This window comes from Zootoca vivipara, chromosome 12 (assembly GCF_965207765.1).
Source record: "Zootoca vivipara chromosome 12, rZooViv2.hap1.1, whole genome shotgun sequence".
Taxonomy (NCBI): Eukaryota; Metazoa; Chordata; class Lepidosauria; order Squamata; family Lacertidae; genus Zootoca; species Zootoca vivipara.
In genome coordinates, this window is record NC_142595.1 from 4,303,872 (window position 1) to 4,324,594 (window position 20,723).

Below are 20,723 nucleotides of genomic sequence, written 5' to 3' on the forward strand. Positions count from 1 at the left end.
AACCACAGGCATCTGAGGACCAGAGTCCGATAGCCTTATACTTTGCATAAAGTCCATGCAATCAACGGCAGAAGAGGGAATGCACACGTGTTCTCTCTATACACGTTTTCCGCTTCCGTATCTTGAGATGAACTGTGGTATCCTTCTGTTGGTGCACAATAGAAGAAGACTGATATTCCTCCTTGTCTCAACATCATATGTCCATCTTACTTCATGGACAAAAGAGGGGATGTGTGAGGATGTGCAAGTAAGCTTGTAAGATCAATGGAGGATAGATCCAAATGTCCCATGGCAAGAACAGCAGGCAGTTCTGAATACATTCGCCAGGTGTGCAGCCTCCTGCCCACCCACCTACCCACTTCAGGGGGCTTCAGAGTAGCCATGTTCAGATAGTAAATAACAGCTAATAATAATAATAATAATAATAATAATAATAATAATAATAATAATAATTTATTATTTATACCCCGCCCATCTGGCCGGGTCTCCCCAGCCACTCTGGGCGGCTTCCAACAGAAAAATAAAACACAATAATCTATTAAACATTAAAAGTCTCCCTGAACAGGGCTGCCTTCAGATGTCTCCTAAAAGACTGCTAGTTGTTTTCCTTTTTGACATCTGTTGGGAGGGCGTTCCACAGGGCAGGCGCCACCACCGAGAAGGCCCTCTGCCTAGTTCCCTGCAACTTGGCTTCTCGCAACGAGGGAACTGCCAGAAGTCCCTCGGTGCTGGACCTCAGTGTCCGGGCAGAATGATGGAGGTGGAGATGCTCCTTCAGGTATACTGGACCGAGGCCATTTAGGGCTTTAAAGGTCAGCACCAACACTTAAACCTCATTCATGTGTTCCCCCCCCCCTGCAGCTCCCTCTCCTATTCGCACTCTGTGCTTCATTCTGCTTCATTATGCCAACATTTCCTCTTACAGGCAAGACAAGCAACTCTGGTTCAATGTTATCCTGGTCTGCTAACATTAAAACAGCTCCTCAGTTTGAATATTACCAGGAAAAAAACAGATTAATGCAAACTAGGATTGTTGCAACAAAGCCAGCACACAATTTGATGAGGGACATTTATGGTGTATGAAGTTATGGACAAAAATCTGAATCATTTTCATAAACTGTATATAGACTACCAAAATCACCATCTAGAGACAGTAGGGTTCACATACCATCAGCAGTGCCTTTGGAAATTATCTTTCAGAAAAGTATAAAAAATGCAAGGACATGAAACGCTGTTTGAACTAATTCACAAGTCAAACAATGAACATCTTAAATAATTTCATTAAACCTTGACATGTGATACAAGTGGAGTCAACACAATTATAGCTACTACAATATACTTCTAAAATTGAAAACATAAAAGTGCAAACAATGTTATGCTTTTTATTCATCAACAACATGTGTTGTACTTCATCAAAATACTTGCTGCTGACTTCCAAAAGACTCCTACCTGAAACCGGTATAGCTGGCACACGGAATAATTTGAAACATATACAGTGGTACCTCGACTTACGAAGGTGATCCGTTCCGCGGTGCTCTTCGTAAGTCGAAGTCTTCGGTTGTCGAAGTGCCAGTTTTGCGCATGCGCGAAGCGAGATTTTGTGCTTCTGCGCAGGCGCAGAACATGCACACAGTGAAAATACTTGCGGGTTTGTCGACTTTGGAAGTTGAAACCTTTGGAAGTCGAGTTGTTCGGATGCCGAGGTACCACTGTAATTGGGGGGGGGGAGAATCTACAGGTGTACATTTAGCAAACCCCGTTACATGTGTGCATGAGCTTGCATATGCCACAGCAGAGCATTTTACTCCCTCTCAAGATGAAGGCACATTGCACTGCAATTTTGGAGTTCTGCTGTATGGAGCAACAGGCAGACAAAATTCAAAGCACTAGCCTCCCCAGAGTGTGCACTACTCTTGCTGTATTGAGTCGCTAATGACTGCTGACTGGAGGGTGATATGGTATTGCTCCCTCAGGTCCTGCCATGGGAGAGGCCATTGATTCCTCTACCCTGGCTAGGAATATGTGGAGGACCTACCTCGGTTTTGGTGCAGCTTCCTAAGTCTTTATTCCAGGTATTGTCTCCCCTCTGCTTATTCAGTAACTTTTGCTATCTATTCAAGTGTCCTGTTTCTTGCGCCATCACTTTCTCACTCACACATACCCAGGACAGGCCTCTCAGCTCTGGTGCTGCCACTAACTGTGCCTCTGGATTAACCCTCCAGTGGATCATTTATCCAATGTTTGCTTGGTCTTTTTAAAACAAAAATTAAAAAAAAATCCTTCCAGTAGCACCTTAGAGACCAACTAAGTTTGTCATAGGTATGAGCTTTCGTGTACATGCAGAAGTGTGCATGCACACAAAAGCTCATACCTATGACAAACTTAGTTGGTCTCTAAGGTGCTACTGGAAGGATTATTATTTTTTTGACTACGTCAGACCAACACGGCTACCTACCTGTAATTGGTCTTTTTAGTTTGGCTCCCAGCATGCTTGGCTGCCTATGACTCAGCATTGACAACTGGACTGCTGATGATGAGTCATAGGCAGCCAAGCATGCTGGGAGCCAAACTAAAAAGACCAATTACAGGTAGGTAGCAGTGTTGGTCTGACGTAGTCTAATAATAATAATAATAATAATAATAATAATAATAATAATAATAATAATAAATCCTTCCAGTAGCACCTTCATTGAATTCAAGAGGAGGATAATATCATAGGTTTATAACATTTCTGTTAAAATAACACTGACCACCATGAAAATATATATCTGAAAATTCATAGTAAAATAAATAACAACAAAAATTTTAACCATGATTAAATGGGAAATCCATCTAGCATTGGATTGGTTTGATTTTTAAAATGTTTATTTTAGAAATGCTATGCAGGTGGCCTTATGGAAAGGTGGGGTTTACAATGATAAAATGAAGTCCTTTACTGCTAATCCCCTATGAAGCTTCACATCTTCATGGATCACCTGAAATTCCAAGTCCTCATAAATTGCTTTGTGGATAGGAGAGGTATGATCTGACAGCTGGGAAGTAATATCTGAAAGCACAAACTTCAAGGAATCTGCAACTTTTCACAATTACCTCCCCACTGAGAACTTGGGAGGGTAAAAATGTACTTTCTCCTGCTTTAGGGGGAAATAGTGTTATTATTATATTAGTCTGTACACAGGTCCCTGGATTTACTCAGGCTTTTTTGCACATTTAGCAACCAACCCAAACAAGAGCAGGAAATGATGTGATGGCAGCTGCTGTCATAAAGACACTGCTTTGTCCTCTGATATGGTCACAACACTGAAGGAAACTGGGGAAGGTGCAGCAGGTTAAGGACATGCTGGGGCACAAAATCTTAATTTCACATATACGCTCATGAGGATTGAACTGGAGGTGACGGACCAGGATTGAGACCTTGGGGTCACAGTGGATAGCTCGATGAAGATGTAAGCCCAGTGTGAAAAGGGCAAAGTCCATGCTAGAGACCATGGGCAAAGAAATGGAAAATAAAACTACTGATTTCATAATGCAGTTAAATAAACCTATGATGGTCCCAGTGTTAGAAACTTATATATGAAAGTTAGGAGCTAAATGGCACCTTAAACCTAGGTTATGGGTGCAACAACAGAGCATCTAGGCACTTTTTTATATAACAATAATACAAAACTGAAAATGAATGAACTGCAGCTAAAATACTATGTTCGTTTTTCACATGGTCTAGTCCTTCCTCTGCCCACCCCCCTAGTATTCTTAGGAGGGTCTCCTCTCCAGTCTTCAGAGAGTAGCTAGAAGCGGGGAGGCATAAAAAGGTCCTCCTTTCCTTCCACTCTGCAGTTTCCATCTGAAATATTAGGCACAGTACTGCACCCAGAGCTCAGAAACTGCTCATGCTAATGAAATTCTCTGTTGCAAAACCCACCTAGAACAATGGTAGTTTCGAACACTGGATGGTCCATATTTGTAGTACTGTGTGAAGTTCTGGTCATCTCACTTTAAAAAAGGCTATTGGTGAGCTGCAAAAACTTCAGAAAAGGCAAACCAAAATGAGCACTCTTTGGGTTTGGTCAGTCAGCCAGTTAACATGACCTTGTCCAGCCCACATTTCTCTAGTGCTCATCCTGGAACAAAGGAACTTCATAGGAGACTGCATTGCTAAACCACTGAAGTGTTCAATTATATCACTTGTGAACTGAGAAAAATCATTTTTAGCATATTATATGTTAACTGGGTTATCAATGCCGGGATGTCTGTCCTACCAATACCTGTTCTGGAAGCTACAGTGGTACCTCTACTTACGAATAACTCTACTTACGAATGTTTCTACTTACGAATGGAGCTCCATCCGCCATCTTGGATGTGGTTTAGATAGGATTTTTTCCACTTACGAATTTTTAGATAGGGTTGCTTCTACTTACGAATTTTTTCTCCCAATGCATTCCTATGGGATTCGACTTACAATTTTTTTCGACTTACAAATGTGCGTTCGGAACGCATTAAATTCGTAAGTAGAGGTACCACTGTACTGCTAATTACTTATCACTGTGCTCTTCTTCCTCATATAGTGGTCATATACAGTAGTACCAACTAGATACAGTTTCAAGCAGACACCTGCAACTTTCTGCTACCAACAACTAGATCATATTAATTCAGGAAAGGAAGCACTTTATTTGCTAGGCTGCTCTTGATTGTTAAATCACTGTAAGAGACCCCTTTCATTATATCTGCAGCATGCCATAATAATAATAATAATAATAATAATAATAATAATAATTTTTAAAAGGCATTATTTTCTCTTCCAACCCTTTCCCACAGTATTACAGCAAAATTACACATTCATGTTAACCAAAAATTAAAGTGTATTTAATTTCCGGGCAGCTTCACCAATTAAATCTGGACCCTTCCAATCAACCACAGTCTCAGCACCCAATTTTCTACACTACCCACTTTTTCGTTCTTTTAAGAAGCATGGTAAAACAGAAAAGCATTAATGCCTTCAGGATTTTAAGAACTGAATCTACACATCCTCCCAACAGAACATCTTTATATTGGTTGTGAGGGCAAGTAAAATGACATTTTGTCATTAGGTATCAAACATTGTGCAGGACATCAATAATTCTTTTTAATTTGCTGGGCCTCAAAGACTGGAAGGATGGAGCTGCTAGGGCCCACAGTAGGCTTAAGCACCAGTGCACAAACAGAAGATAGATTTGAGAGCCTGACCACTGTGAGTGCAGCTAAGAATGTGAAAGCAGCTACTTCTGCTTCCTACAGAGACTGCAGTTTCACAAGGGGAATGCTATTTGCATTGCAAATGATACCTCTGCCCAATTAACACCACTAAAAGCCAATGTATACTATACACTCAGAAACCAAAGGTGTTGAGTTTTATTATTAAAAAGCTCACGTCTACCATTAGGGGAAAAGAGAAGAGGGACCAAAGCAGACTTAATTCAGAATCTTTACAGTATGTGATGCTATACAGTAAACACAGAAGGTGAAATGGACAGTTTAAATGGCTTTATAAGCTTTATATGGCTAAATTTGCTGTTCTATGGCTGGGTCAAACATACCCATTACTGGCGTAATCAGGCATAACGGAACTGTGCCCATTATGATGCATAGAGATGAACAGACTCACATGTATTTGAGGATAGATGGGATTTTTAAAATCTAAGTTCAAACCATCACTTGAAGGCTTGGATTGCAAGATACCTTAAATTCATGTTATGTTTCTTGCCCCCTTTTTCCTGCTGCAGTAATCTGTGATGCCCAAAACATCTCTCTAGAAGGAAGATGCTGGGCGTAGGAGGAGATGGGACATTTTGCTTCAATGAACCTCCTTGAATAGAATCCATTTATCTTAGGATCCAAGCCATTGTCTTTTAAACATGAATCATGACCGTGCATCAAACACTGTGTTAGGGCTGCTTTTCTATGTAAAAAGAGAACCAGACCCCTTCGTGCTGACAAAGCACCTCATAAGTAAAATAGATTTCTGTATATTTCTTTCCAATTTTAGATCAGGGAAGGTATACACAAATCTACTTTTCCCAATATCACAAACCACTGCATTTTATTTTATTTTCTTAAAAACACATCTTGCAAGAGAATGCAATTTCAAGCACGGGGAAACTGTGTTGAATAATGCAGGTTATGGGCAGCCTTTACATAGAAGGTTTGTAGAAATTCCTCACTTTTGAAATATACTTGTAATTTACTAGATATCCTTTTTAAACCACTGCAAAAGCTTGTACTTGCTCTAAAGAGGTTTCAGGACTTGAATTTGCACAAGACGACATTTTAAATGGTAACAGCTGAATGAAAAAGTATTACTCACAGTGCTGATCGCAATCTACTCTGGCAAACACAACTTGATTCTTATCTGGGAAATCCTCTTTAATGACATTAGAAGCTTCCTCAAAAATAGGATGCAGCATTTGACTAAAACGACACCTGTTGAAAGGGAGAATACAAAAAAAGATCCAATTACTGAAAATAAAATATCTGGAGATTCCATATATAGCACCATTTGAAGCAGTAATTCTACTGTGGATTGTAATTCCTACCCACACTGAGGGGAGAAAGTGGAGGAGCCCAAGGCAGTTTCTAGTTCTAAGGGTCTAATCCTGGGAAGTACCACTTGGCCATGCTGATAGGCTACATTAGACACAAATAAAATATATCTAGTAGAAGTTTAAAAGCAGATTGAGAAAATATTTTGTATGCTTTGCTAATTAAATATAATAAATTTAACATTGTCTAATTTATGCTTTGAGTACTGTGATTGATAAAAACTGTCCAATGGAAGTGTAGAAATACTTACCAATCAGCATAAAAATTCACTAAAGCAACATCTGCATTGTCTAAAGGAAAGAATGACATTTTATTGTTAAATGTTGTGACAGCAGAAAACCAAGGCCTAACTAGGCGCGCATGCACGCACACGCACACACACACCCATCTTGACATTACAGCTCCCAGAATTGCAATAGGGAGAATTTGAGCATATATGAATTCAAAGTTTGAGCTAGCTTTAGTTACAAAACCTGAATTAGTAGGCTACCTTTCCTCCCCATTTATTCTCTCTTTCTTATGGAAAGTGTTGTTCTATGCTGAAAAGGTACGTACATTTGGACGTCAGTTGACAGTGGCCTTGTAAATTAATGTAAGAGCCTTGAACCTGTCCTGGTAAAACTAGCATTGCACAGTCACACTTTTCACACATAAAACCAAACTTAGCGTTGGAAAGTAAGGGTTGCAATTATGGATACCGATGAAAGTGAACCCCACTAAACTCAGTGCTTACTTCTGAATATATCATACGTGCCTAGGACTGCAGTGTAATTTTGTTTGATTTTACTTTTAGATTTGCCTTATGGAAGCTTCCTCGGGCTTTTCTAGCAGTGTTATTGAGTTCCAAAGACAAAAGCAGCTTTTAAGCAATTTTTATCTGTCAATTTAGGATTATTGCATTAGCTCTCTTTAAGTGTCATCCTGTCCTATATTATACTAACCAACAAAAGTATACATGCACAGAACTGAAACTAAAACTGAACATAAAGACATACTTAAAGCAATTCACTGTTCTCCCCAGACTACTTATGACTCTGAATGCTGGCAGGACTCATACCAAAAATGAATTCAGCAATATATTGCTTGAGAAAAGCAAACGTATTTGTAAAAAAAAACCACAGGGCAAAGGTTTGCATACTTACTTAAAGTATCATCTATATTCCCACCATCGAGGCTTGTTATTTCACTTCTTGCTGGATTAAAAAAACAGGACACCTGCAAAAGTACACACATTTTAATAAACAATCTGACATTTATCTATCTCTTTCTTGCTTGGTCAAATCCTCCTCCTTGTACAGTGGTACCTCGGGTTACAAACGCTTCGGGTTACAAACTCCGCTAACCCAGAAATAGTACCTCGGGTTAAGAACTTTGCTTCAGGATGGGAACAGAAATCGTGCTTTGGCGGCGCAGCAGCAGCAGGAGGCCCCCATTAGCTAAAGTGGCGCTTCAAGTTAAGAACAGTTTCAGGTTAATAACAGACCTCCGGAACGAATTAAGTTTTTTAACCAGAGGTACCACTGTATTATAGGACCCAGGTGGCGCTGTGGTTAAACCACTGAGCCTAGGGCTTGCTGATCAGAAGGTCGGCGGTTCGAATCCCTGTGACGGGGTGAGCTCCCGTTGCTTGGTCCCAGCTCCTGCCAACCTAGCAGTTCGAAAGCACGTCAAAGTGCAAGTAGATAAATAGGAACCGCTACAGCGGGAAGGTAAACGGCATTTCCATGTGCTGCTCTGGTTTGCCAGAAGCGGCTTTGTCATGCTGGCCACATGACCTGGAAGCTATACTCTGGCTCCCTCGGCCAATAATGCGAGATGAGCGCGCAACCCCAGAGTCGGTCACGACTGGACCTAATGGTCAGGGGTCCCTTTACCTTTACCTTTTACCACTGTATTATAATGAAGGGAGCCCCATGCATTAGAAGAGCAGGGTGGGCCATATAGGTGACTCTCACATATTCAGCATGAACATGTACAATACATGATATTGCAGGGTTCCAGCCCAGGTAGAAGTCCATGTGTTCTTTGCTGCAAAACATCCACATTGCTGCTTCAATGTGCGCAGTGAGCTCAAGAAATATGAAACACAATCCAAGTTTCCACAGTGTTGATGGCACAACAGAGGTCCATCCTAATATCCAGGAAAAGGAGCAAATATGAAAGGGCAAAATGCTAAGTCTGGCAATTCATTTACGGTATGTATTTTAAAAGACTTGCCAGGCTTTACTTTAGAAATAAATCTTAAAGTTAAGCGAAAGATCTCCACATCTATGTCTGGATATGTTTGTTACTCTTTTCCGCTTTAATGTAACTAAAATAGTGGGGCCTTTTGAAGCATTTTGAAGTTTGCTGTCCAGGGCTCATTTGGGAGGAAGGATGGGATAAAATTTTAATGAATAAATACATTAAATAGGAACATAAATACATAAGTTACAAAAAAAGTGGGGGCTGTAGTAAACCATGGAAAATATAAGGCGGGAAATAGGAGATACACAGAAATGGTCAAAATAGGTATTATGCTAATTCAATAAAATTAAAACATGCCCAAAAGCATAGGCATAGTTTAAATATTTTGCTGGATCTACCTGATGAAAGAAAAAGGAAATGGAAGCACAGGAAGAGAAGCTTTTTTTAAGGTCAAGAAGGTATCATTTCCAATAAAGCAAATGCCAAAACAATGTATTAAAACGTTTTGGTTAAGAATGAAATGAAGTTTTGGAATTTCCTACATCAACCCCACCCACCCACGCTAGGCACAGGATGAAAATTGCAGAAATTCAGCAAAACTAGTGAGACCATTTTTTTAAAAAAACAGTAAGTTATTTGTACAGTATTTTTTTCAACAATACAGTTCTTCAGACATCAATAATAACAATATATTAACTCCCTTCCACCCTTCCTCCAAATATCAATTGCTGCTACATATTATAATCCATCCATAGCTTCTTTTTCTCATTTTAATCTCGCTATCCCTTTTACTGCTGAATTTACTCTAAGCCTAGAGTAACTAGCAACTTAAGTGAAATGAAAATTTAAGTACAGTACTGTAGAGCAGCGTTTCTTAACCGCTGTTCCGCGGCACACTAGTGTGCCGCGAGACGCTGGCTGGTGTGCCGCGACGTGCGGCGACGAGAAGGGCGATTTGCATTGTCACGTGCCTGGCGGCCGCCAATACACACCACTAACCCGCCGGAAAGGAAGCCGGCCGGGTCACGACGCGGGGCGAGCGCAGCTCTCAACAGCCACCACCACGGGAGGGTGGTTTTAGACAAACTTAAAGAAGCTGGCTGGATGAGCTCAACCTGAAACTTGCTGAGCAAAGGATTGTGCTGGCAGAGAAATCAGCGGCTTGTGAAGCCTTATTACAGGAGATTGCAACCAACACAGCAATTGGCAAGTGTTTCTTACAGTCATAATTATATAGTCAATATAGGGCGGCACAGAGTTAATTTTTTTAACTTTTTTAATGGTGGTGTGCCTCGTGATTTTTTTCATGGAACAAGTGTGCCTTGGCCCAAAAAAGGTTGAGAAACACTGCTGTAGAGGACAGATAACTAATTTATGGTACAAGGTATTAACTGCAGCTTGCAGTCCAGGGCCGGCCCTACAGCAAGGCTGGGTGGCGCAGGCTGCCAGAGGGGTGCCACGCCCGCCAGACAGCCGTGCTGGTAAATGGGGGGGGCGGGGCGGAGGGATCTTCGCACCACGGCATCAGATATGCTTAAGACGGTCCTGTTGCAGTCTGAACAAGATTTATTAGGAAAACTAAAAAGACATACTGCTGAAATACAGAATGTACAGAATGGGGGAAGTGTGCTTAATTGAGGTTGAATGAGACATCAAATTCATCTGATAATCAAAGGTTAATGCTGTGGGCATATAGAACAATTCTGCAGTATCACAAATGTTTCTATGTCCTGAATACTGGAACAACTTAAACTTTTGTTCTGCAATAACCAATGACATTTCTCTTTACTTAAAAAAATGTGTTTATTTTGATAGTCAAGGCAACACACATTGTTAGGTTTCCTTTCATTAAGCAGGCCAAATTGCTAAATGTATTTCAGAAGTTTTCATTAGCATATCCTAGCTATAACTTTGTTTGTGGTTTAGCCTTGACTAAACAGGATTACAACACTTTCCCTTGCATTAGCTCTTTTCTGCAAAAAAAGGTAATTCTGCTACATGCTTAACAAGGTGCACATAAAATCCCACACAAACTAGTTTATTTTCTTTAAAGTGACTTTCTCTCTCCAGTTCAAATGCCCAAAGCAGCTACGGTAGTAGTATAAACATTTCATGATCAGCAATAATGTGAAGCAACACTTGCAATATAAAAAAATACACAAGAGCAGCAATAAAATGCTAGAGAAGCTATAGTCGAAGAGAGAAATCTAAGTACCATAGCAAGAAAACCCAAGGCTTGTTGGGAAAGTATATAATCTGCCTTCACATGGCAGAGGATTCCACATTGTGGGTACCACTACATAAAAAGCCCTCTGAGCCCACTACAGAAAAACCATCAACTGCACCTCAGAAAGTAGTGGCATGCAAAAAAAGCGTCTCATAAGCTGGACAGACAGACTCAGGTTATCCCTTGAAATAACTTTGCCCCAAGGCCCAAGCTATATACTTGGGAACTATACCCCCTCTGAAGAGGCGGGGGACCTATTAGGGTGGTCCACCCTCGAGGGCAGATGGATTCAATGGAAACCCCAGGCGGCTCTGAGGGATTTTCCGACTGATATGACTGGTGCTACTTTTGAAGTCCTGGGCAACCCCTGGAACACCTGAATGGCTTGGGCTGTTGACATGATCGCCCCTGAACGCTCTCTCCCAGTTTGTGGAGCCCATTTGGCTCCTTGGTATCAGGGTTCGAAATTAGCAGGGTGCCAGGCGCATTTTGCGCCTTAAAGATCCTCCATTTGTGAGCACCTCAAAAGGTCTGGGTGCCATTTTTTTGCACCTGGCTGACATTCAAAGATTACCGAAATGTATGTGCTTTGAAGCCTCGAAGTATGGACAATATGTTAAGGAGTTTAACAATAAAGAGTAACAGTGCTAAGCAGTGTTGCCAATAGATCTCTACTAACCCAGCTTATCATGGTTTTTTCCACTTCCACAGATGGGCATGTGTAGCAGTATTAAAGTATACCATTGTCTTATGCAGTTCTATGGTATTGTTTATCTACCTGTCCCTATACTCATGATCTTAAGTAACACCAGCTGAATGGATTTGCTGGTAATTTTAATGTTTCATTTGTAGTAAACCACTTAGAAGTTCAATACATCAAGTGATATACAAATTTGGTTAAATAAAGAAGATCAGTACTGAAAACATAACCCTGGGCCCCTTCAATCATTTGAGCAGTCAGGTACTACCTGCTAGAAAGAGTAGAGAAACGAGTCTGGTGGGCATGGGACTTGGTCCTGACCTTCCTGTATTACAAAAGCTATGCTTTTAAGTACTAGCTGAACAATGCATTGAAAGCCATATAAACTGACATGACTATGTACATATACAAGGGATCTGGGGCTATCTAAGGTGAACATCTTTAAATCAATAATCTCCAATTCAGTGGTGTTGCAGAAACTCTCATACCATGAAATCGTTACTCCTAAGCCTCTCTTAAATGCCATTTACATACATTTCCAGCACAGTTCTCTCAATTAGCCCTAAATAGAAACCCAACCTCCTGCCACCAAGCTTAATGAGCAAAGGTGTTGCTGAAGTGAAAAGGGCTACTAGACACAAAATTAGAAATTACAACATATACAAAATGGGGTCAGAAACCTTTTTACAATCGACTGTATTATGTACCTCAGGGCAAACCAAAGTTGGTCAGCAGAATAAGATGTGATGACAGAAAATAAAAATGGTAAGTCTTCCAAAGTAAGGCTGCTGAAGTAAGGCATGGGTGATGGTACTAGAACAGGCATCCCCAAACTTCGGCCCTCCAGATGTTTTGGACTACAATTCCCATCATCCCTGACCACTGGTCCTGTTAGCTAGGGATCATGGGAGTTGTAGGCCAAAACATCTGGAGGGCCGCAGTTTGGGGATGCCTGTACTAGAATTTCAAGTGGCGAAGCAGTGCTGAGGAAGCTCTGCCCACCCATTCCTATTTCATGGGCTTCAAGACTAGAAGTAAGCCCAGGGAGGAGAAAAGTCACAAGGACAGGTGGGGCAGAGGAAAGGTTCAGCACTTTCCATTTGAAAATTGCTCTCACACTTCACTAGGGCTGAGCGATGTCTGGCTTCCTACATCATATCACCAGCTAAACACTGTGATATATTGATATGTATCACAATGTCTGAAATAAGGATGTACGGTGAACAGGGCAATGTCCTGAGAACTTTTACTCCTTAGGAGTCTAAAACGGATACATTTTTACTTAGCTAGCAGCTGGCCCGGCCACGCGTTGCTGTGGCTCAGTCTGTTAAATGGACCCTCAGAGTCCCCCTTCAGATTCCCCTCACCTTCAGTGTGGGTCATCCCTGTGATTCTCCCCAGCCTGTCCCAACCCATGAGGCATTTGTCCCCTCTTCCCCCCCTCCCGTGGGTCATCCCTATGAGTGTTCCCACCCTGTCCTGGCCCATGAGTTTTCCTCCCCCCCCCGGCTCATCCCTTTCCCCACCTGTCCCAACCCATGAGCTATCCCGACCCCTCCTCCCCCCACCCCTCAGTTCATCCCTGTGATTTGCCCCCCCACACACTGTCCTGACCCATGAGCTATCCCGACCCCTCCTCCCCCCACCTCTCCACTGTGTCCCGTCCCATTAAGTATTCCGTCCCCTCCTCCCCCCACCCCAGGATCTGGCCGGAGTCGTGGGCGGCGGTGTTGTTAGGGCTTGGCCTGTCTTGTGGTGTTTATGTGGCAGTGGAGGAGTCTGGGGTGTGGCGGCAGTGGTGGGTTTCGTCCTGTGGGGGTGTCGGTGGCAGCCAGGCTGGGTTTGGCTCGCAGGGTCGCTGAGGGGGTGGTGGCTTTCCAGCCTGTTTCGGATGCTGTTGGTGGCGTTGTCTGTGTAACAGTGAGGCGTGGCCTGCTTTTCAGTGCAGCAGAGAGGCGCGTTTTTTTCTGCTGGTGGGATGCTAGGGCCTAGGGGCAAGATACCAGCGTTGCCCTTTATGGAGTAATGGCGGTTTCATGCTCTTGCCCCATCCTTGGAGACGTTGATTCTGGCTTCTATTTCCCAGCATGCACTTTTGGGTGAGTTTTGTGTTCTGGGTTTTGGGGGTTTTACCTGGCCCAGGTGTGACATCTGTCTATGTGAACTTTATATGGTCACTTGCATATTAGCATGGGACGTTGTGTTCAAATTTGAACGCAATCGGTCAAGCGGTTTCGGAGAAAAGTGGAGACACGCACACATGCCCAGTTTACATTTATATATATATATATATATATAGATAACATATTGTTACAACTGTTGGCTTGTATTAAAAACAACAGTTAAGGATCTGGGCAAAGATTGAAGCCACAGAATTAGAAGACATATTTATTCCATTCTTGTATTCTAATTACTTGCAGCCTATCAGATATAGAGGCCCAGTATGCATGTCACAGTTAACAGTTTAACATGAATGTGCTGAACTGAGCTGTTTTGCTCTACCCTGAGGATCCAAAGAAACTCTGTGATCCCTGGCTTACTGTTTTGGAATCAAGGACTGTGCTTTGTCTTGCTCCAAACCAACAGTTAGTGCTGTTTGAAGCAAAACCACAGTTCCCAGTTTAGACACAATGCTAAACTAGGGATCATGGTTTGTTTTCCCCACGATAGCAAGCATGAACAAAGTAGGTGAGATCAGGTTGTGCACACTACATCACTATACAGTTTACCATGATGTGTGAATGCTGTTATAGTCATCTCAAGAATCCACATGAACAGGAAGAGTCAGTCCACAAATCTATCACTTCCCTAAGAAGTCTCCATGTCAATTTTTTCCCCTTCAGCAATGTTCCCTGGTTTCACCTTTTGTACATCACTCAAGCTTTCATCAGGCAGTGTGTCAAGGATTCCACTGAATGTTTGGGTTAAACCAGCCCTTGAGTATACACAAATAGCATAAACCTTTGTAAGTTAGCATGCTTTTTGCTACTATTAAATATGTTCCTTTAAGTACTACAGCAGTCCTAGAACAACAGTGAGCTAATTTTTACAATCACATTTTATAAGTAGACTCCTATCTCTTTGATCTCTGTACACAAAAAATTCTACCAGTAACTGCTGAGTGGAAATTGGTAAATCAATTAAGAACAGGGAAGTACTCACATTATTACAAACATACTTACTAGCACAAAGCAACATGTACCCATTTAAATACTGCTCAAAATGCCATGAGCTCAATTTATGATATCCTTTGAGCGTCAGTTAACATACCATCCCAAACCAAAAGTAGAGTGGTACCTCGGTTTGCGGCCACAATCCGTTCCGCGGAGGCACTTCTGTGCGTAGCACTGATAGAGCGTTTCTGTACACTGTGCAGATCGCATCTGTGCATCCGGCGCCATGGAACCCGGATGTAAACACTTCCGGGTCCATGGCGGTCGCTCGCCGAGGTAGTCGTATACCGAGGTTTGACTGTACCTAGTTGCTTCTGTCTTATTCAGTACTTGCAGATATCAAAACTCACACAGCAAGTTTGTATCAGGTATTGGGCTTTAAAAATAACACTGAATACTAGCAGTTTTTCTAACTCTGGAATACAAGAATGGTGCATACTATTTGATGCTAGCAGGATTTTTATTTTTTTCCAGCTATGTGAATATATCAGTATATGTACAAATATATTCTAAATGTACTTTGATCTGATCCACATGGATCAGTCATCAATAAAAACAAGCTCTGAAGTATTTTGTTTCCTATTCTTCTAGCTTCTATACTTTTTGCTTTCTCCATAAGTTCACTATTTGATTGTTCTCCTTACCCTCTCAGATACACCCAATTCATCATTTTTCCTAAGTGTATCCCACCCGAAACATAATCCATACACTAATGAAATTAATACAGGAACTGCCTTCCAAAACCAGAGCCATGTACCATAAAATCCATAATTTGTTTTTAATCATCAGGTGGTGGCACAGCTCAAGAGAAGGCAGAAAGCACACAGTAATAACTCAATTAAAGGCTCACTCAATATTTAAATGGAATCTTAATCTGCATCATTTGCTCAACAGCTTTCAAAGCATTGAGCTGGTTCACACATCACATTTGATCACCGTTTAAAAACAACACCACACCGTTTAATGTGAATGTGCAGAATGCTGCTGCACACTACTGGAAAGTTCTTGCTGTGATTCTTCCCCATACCTGCCTCACAACAAGCCAGAGTCTGGCTTATCATGACATACAAGCCTCCCATAACAAGGCAGACTCTGGTTTGTTTTACGGCACCCAGGGAGGACCATAATGAAAACTTAATTTAAACCACACTTTGTTTCATTTTCAGGTTTGATTTAATTTGGAATGCAAACTGGGCCATTTGCTCACTAGCCACTTGCCTGGTCATCTATGTCATATAATTATTCCCCTGGCATCCAGATACAAAAGCTGTAGGAAGTTGAGGTTGCACTGATGTGTGCAGGGTTTGAAATTAGCAGGACTCCAGCACATTTTGTGCCTGAATATTCTCCATTTGAGAGCACCTCTAGAAGTCTGGGTGCCATTTTTTGTGCCTGGCTGACACTCAAGGATTATTGAAATGTATGTGCTTTGAAGCCTCAAAGTATATCTAAAGGATAGACAATATGTTAAGGAGTTTAACAATAAAGAGTAGAGTATAGTGGTAACAATAAAGAGATTAGTACAAGTGGTAGAAGAGTGGTACCAGGAGTAGTCTCCAGCATCTCCAGGTAAACCTAGAAAGATCCCTCGACTGAAAATCTGGGATGCCACTGCCAATCAGTGTTGATAATACCAAGCTAGGTGAATCAATGGTTGATGACTTGGTATAATACAGCTTCTTATGTTACTACAGTGGTACCTCTACTTACGAATTTAATGCGTTCCGAAAACACATTTGTAGGTCGAAAAATTTTGTAAGTCGAATCCCATAGGAATGCATTGGGAGAAAAAATTCGTAAGTAGAAGCAACCCTATCTAAAAATTTGTAAGTAGAAAAAATCCTATCTAAACCACATCCAAGATGGCGGACGGAGCTCCATTCGTAAGTAGAGGTACCACTGTATCTTTGGGGATATTTCTACAACTACAGAAGCTGGTTAATACAACTCAGTCCCACCATACCTTGGTCTCTACTGCAAATATTTTGTAGTCAAAGTTCTGTTAACCATATGACTAAGAAATGGAACTTGAGAAATACAATCTGGTCTTTTTGAACTACTGTACAAAGGACTGGCAAGCACAATTTGTTCTGGTTCACATATAACATTAAACCAGGCACTATGTGTGTGAGCCAAACTGGCCTGAGTGAAGCCTCCAACTTCTGTGCTCTCCCCTACTCAGCTGGAAAAAGGACTTTCCTAGAGTTCATGTTCACTTCCAAATAATCCTGGCTTCAAATGACATGACTTACAGAATGTAGTCTGAAATCTTCTAGAGTTTCTAAACAAACCAACTTCAAACCATGGGTTATGAAGATGGCTTACTAGCTAACTCTTGCAGTCACCTCCAACTCTACAATTCTATGGTTTGTACATGCTAAGCTATGGTTCTCTGAAAGGGAAACTAAATGCTAGCAAAGTCATTTAATCTGGTGATGTGAGATAAGGGGGAAGGGGTGTGGCACATTCTAATGTGGTTTAGTGTTAAGTGCAAACTAGGATATCAAAATCTCTTGGCCAGTTCTTGTTTCCTCTGTTTACGCTTTTGCTTGATTCAGCAGCTGTTTTTTATGCTTAAGAAAGGAAAGCATTTTGAGTCAGACCCAAACTTGATAGGATTGTGGCCCAATTTGAAACAGACCAAGTCTTTTTGAAAAGGGGGGATTCATATTCCATCCCACCCATCCCCTTCAGCATTTAAGTGCTACTTATCTCTCTGCTTGTTCATGAGAAATAATAAAATTAGATGGCTTAGTTTTGGTTGAGTAAGACAGAAACAGCACCAGTCAATTTTTACAGGATTCTCCTGTTGTACTAATCTGCTGAATACCTGCGATGTAATCAAAGCTGCTTCAACACTTGGTTCCTTCAGCATTATGTCCGATAAAAACCTATCTTCCATTAGACAAGGTAAACAATACACATAGACACACAAGGATGTTTTGCCCTTTAAACTTGTCTGACAGGAACCAAAGAGAGAACCTTCCCAATTTATGCCACCTAAAACTACTTTCATGGGCTAAGGCAGGCATCCCCAAACTTCGGCCCTCCAGATGTTTTGGACTACAATTCCCATCTTCCCCAACCACTGGTCCTGTTAGCTAGGGATCATGGGAGTTGTAGGCCAAAACATCTGGAGGGCCGCAGTTTGGGGATGCCTGGGCTAAGGAATGAGTTAAGCATTGTTAATCCCGCAATGTGTTGGATCTGGCAAGTCCCTGAAACCTATTTGTTTGGGTGTCAACATTCCCGTTGTCCATCAAATCACTTGGTGCATGTCTTCAAAGTGGATAGCTTAAGGTACCCTGGTTGTCACTGCCAAATGGGTCCTCTGAATCACTCTTCATGAAGTAAGGATGCTGCTGCCTGATGAAAGTCACAGTGAGATAATGTGTTAGATAAAGAATCAGTTAGAAAATTCCTGTTTTCTTTTTATTCACTTTCTGATATCTCCTACTTCTTTATCTTGCTCTATTTTAATAAGCAACCTTGAACTACAAACCTGAGGTTAAAAGACCATACTTGATTGCAGGATTGTAGACCCATGTCTAAGGCAGCGTTCAAAATTCGCCAGGCACATTTTGCACCTGGCTATCGGCAACTTGTGACCAAGTGAAGATGCCCAGGCACCAGGATAGCACTAGACATCTCCACCATCTGGAGGTGCATGCCTGGGAATCCTTGGATTTTGCCTGTTTTCACACACTAACAACACATCCTGTAGAATTCTATCCACTATATTTTATCTGCACAATCAGAACAAATTTCAGGAACCAAAAACTTTTATCAAAAAATATGACTTTCAAGCCATCTGGCCCCCAAACAGCAACTAGACATTCCTTTTTGGTGACCTTGGTTTAAGGAGTCAGTTGGTGCCTAGCTTATATATCTGAGTTTCTAACACTGGTCTCAGGTGCTCTGTGTAAATACTACTGTACTTGGTTTAAGAAAAATGAAGGTGATTCAGGTCTGATTCTTCTGCATTAAGATACTGTAAATATAGATTTCCCACATGTCCAGATTTAGGAAACTCAACATGGTAGTATCATTTATAAATTACACAAAGCACATTGCAACCTTATAAGAAAGAAAGAAAGAAAGAAAGAAAGAAAGAAAGAAAGAAAGAAAGAAAGAAGTGAGTAGTTAATGTCATTCTAACTACTGGCACTTTTATTTTTTTGGTGCAACCACAGCTGTGATCCTACGCATACTTGCCCAGAGATAATCAATTGGACTTCTAAGCATGCATGTTTGAACCAGACTATAAGAGAAGCAGTCATGATAAATTGTTTTAAAACTTCTTATGAGCGACTGCAATTTCTATAAATTAATATAGCTCTGTGTGCTCCCAGTAAGGGAATCAAACCTCAAAAGAAGAGGAGGAGGAGTTTGGATTTGATATCCAGCTTTATCACTACCCGAAGGAGTCTCAAAGCAGCTAACATTCTCCTTTCCCTTCCTCCCCCACAACAAACACTCTGTGAGGTGAGTGGGACTGAGAGGCTTCAAAGAAGTGTGACTAGCCCAAGCAGCTGCATGTGGAGGAGCGGGCCACTCTTAACCACTACAACACCTAAGGGCTATCAAACTCTGTAATTGGACTCTTAAAGAGGTTCCCAAATGTTTCACTGAAAGAAGAAACAACAGAATTCTTGGCTTGTTCATGTCATAGTCAAGTTCATCTAACCTTAAAGAAAGAGGTACAGAAAAAGGTATCATTAAAAAAGGCCAAAAAAGAGTCCGATATATAGATATTGCAGATCTATTTCAAGAAGCTGAACTCTGCAGATCTATGCGCCAGACTAAAATTTGATTTTCACTGATGTGACCAAGTCCCCCAACTGTAGCTGTTCCCTACATCCTAGCAAACTCTATAATTGCATCTTTCATACAGGGATGCCACAGTAGAATTGCCTCTCAGACAAAGAATAATCAAAAGGGTAAATCAGGGACACAAGGAAGCAGGAAGCAGTTGTTATCAAATAATCTTTTCAGACAATTAAAATTGTTCATTTAAGACACAGGATAGTAATAATTCTAAATTTATCAAACTCCACATCACACACAAAACCAATTCCTGCCAGAACAGACTGAGCACCATTGTTCTTGGGGAGTTATAAAGTTTAAATACCTGTAACAGAAAGCAGTGTCCAGGGCCAGTCCACCCATGAGGTAAGGTGATCCCTCAAGGTGGCAGCATCCCCAGGGGCAGCAGATTCCAATCTTTATTCCCTCCATGTTCCTGATGTAGATCTTCCCTCACCCCTTCTTCCATGGAGAGGGGTGGGGCACCATTTTGTGGTTTGCCTCAGGTACCAAAATGTCTTGGGCCTACCTTAGCCATCCCCACTTCACAGATGTGGAAGTGATCCTTACTTCTCAGAGTCTGGAGGGAATTAGATGGTGGCATTTTGCACCCTAGACATCACTTAACACCACCTTGGTATTTTAATCACACCTCAGAACAAAACAGCTTTGACCAAAACATTCAAGCAGCATCACTTATTTTATGCACTAGTTAAGCGATACAGAACAGTGACACACACACAAAACCACCTGTGATTTCCAGCAACTAGCATTCAGAAGTATTGCTGCCTCCAACTGTGGATGGGAAAGTACAGCCACCATGGCTAGTAGCCCTTGAAAGCCCTCTTCTCTTCCACAAATTCTTCTCTAACCCACCTGTAACGTCGTCCAAGTTGGTGTTATCACTGCCTCCTGCGGGAGCAAGTTCCACAGGTTGACAGTGTCTGGCTTTCACACTTCAAACTGGACTTGGGGGGGGGAGGGGAGAAGGTTTGTCTGAAACAAGTCTCTCCCCCCCCCTCCAACCCCGGTCTTTCTCTGCCGCAACTCCTAGCAG

General features: G+C 41.6%; 1 protein-coding gene across 2 annotated transcripts in view; it reads right to left on the bottom strand.

Annotated features, from left to right (window-relative positions):
• ERP44 (endoplasmic reticulum protein 44) overlaps positions 1-20,723 on the bottom strand; it is a 36,993-nt gene that overhangs the window by 15,381 nt on the left and 889 nt on the right. For both annotated transcript variants that reach the window (XM_035135389.3, XM_088655929.1), the window contains exons 2-4: positions 7,716-7,788; positions 6,824-6,863; positions 6,338-6,453 (exon numbers count right to left, since the gene is read on the bottom strand). In XM_035135389.3, coding sequence (XP_034991280.2) covers positions 6,338-6,453; positions 6,824-6,863; positions 7,716-7,788 — 229 coding nt within the window. The remainder of the gene's footprint in view (positions 1-6,337; positions 6,454-6,823; positions 6,864-7,715; positions 7,789-20,723) is intronic.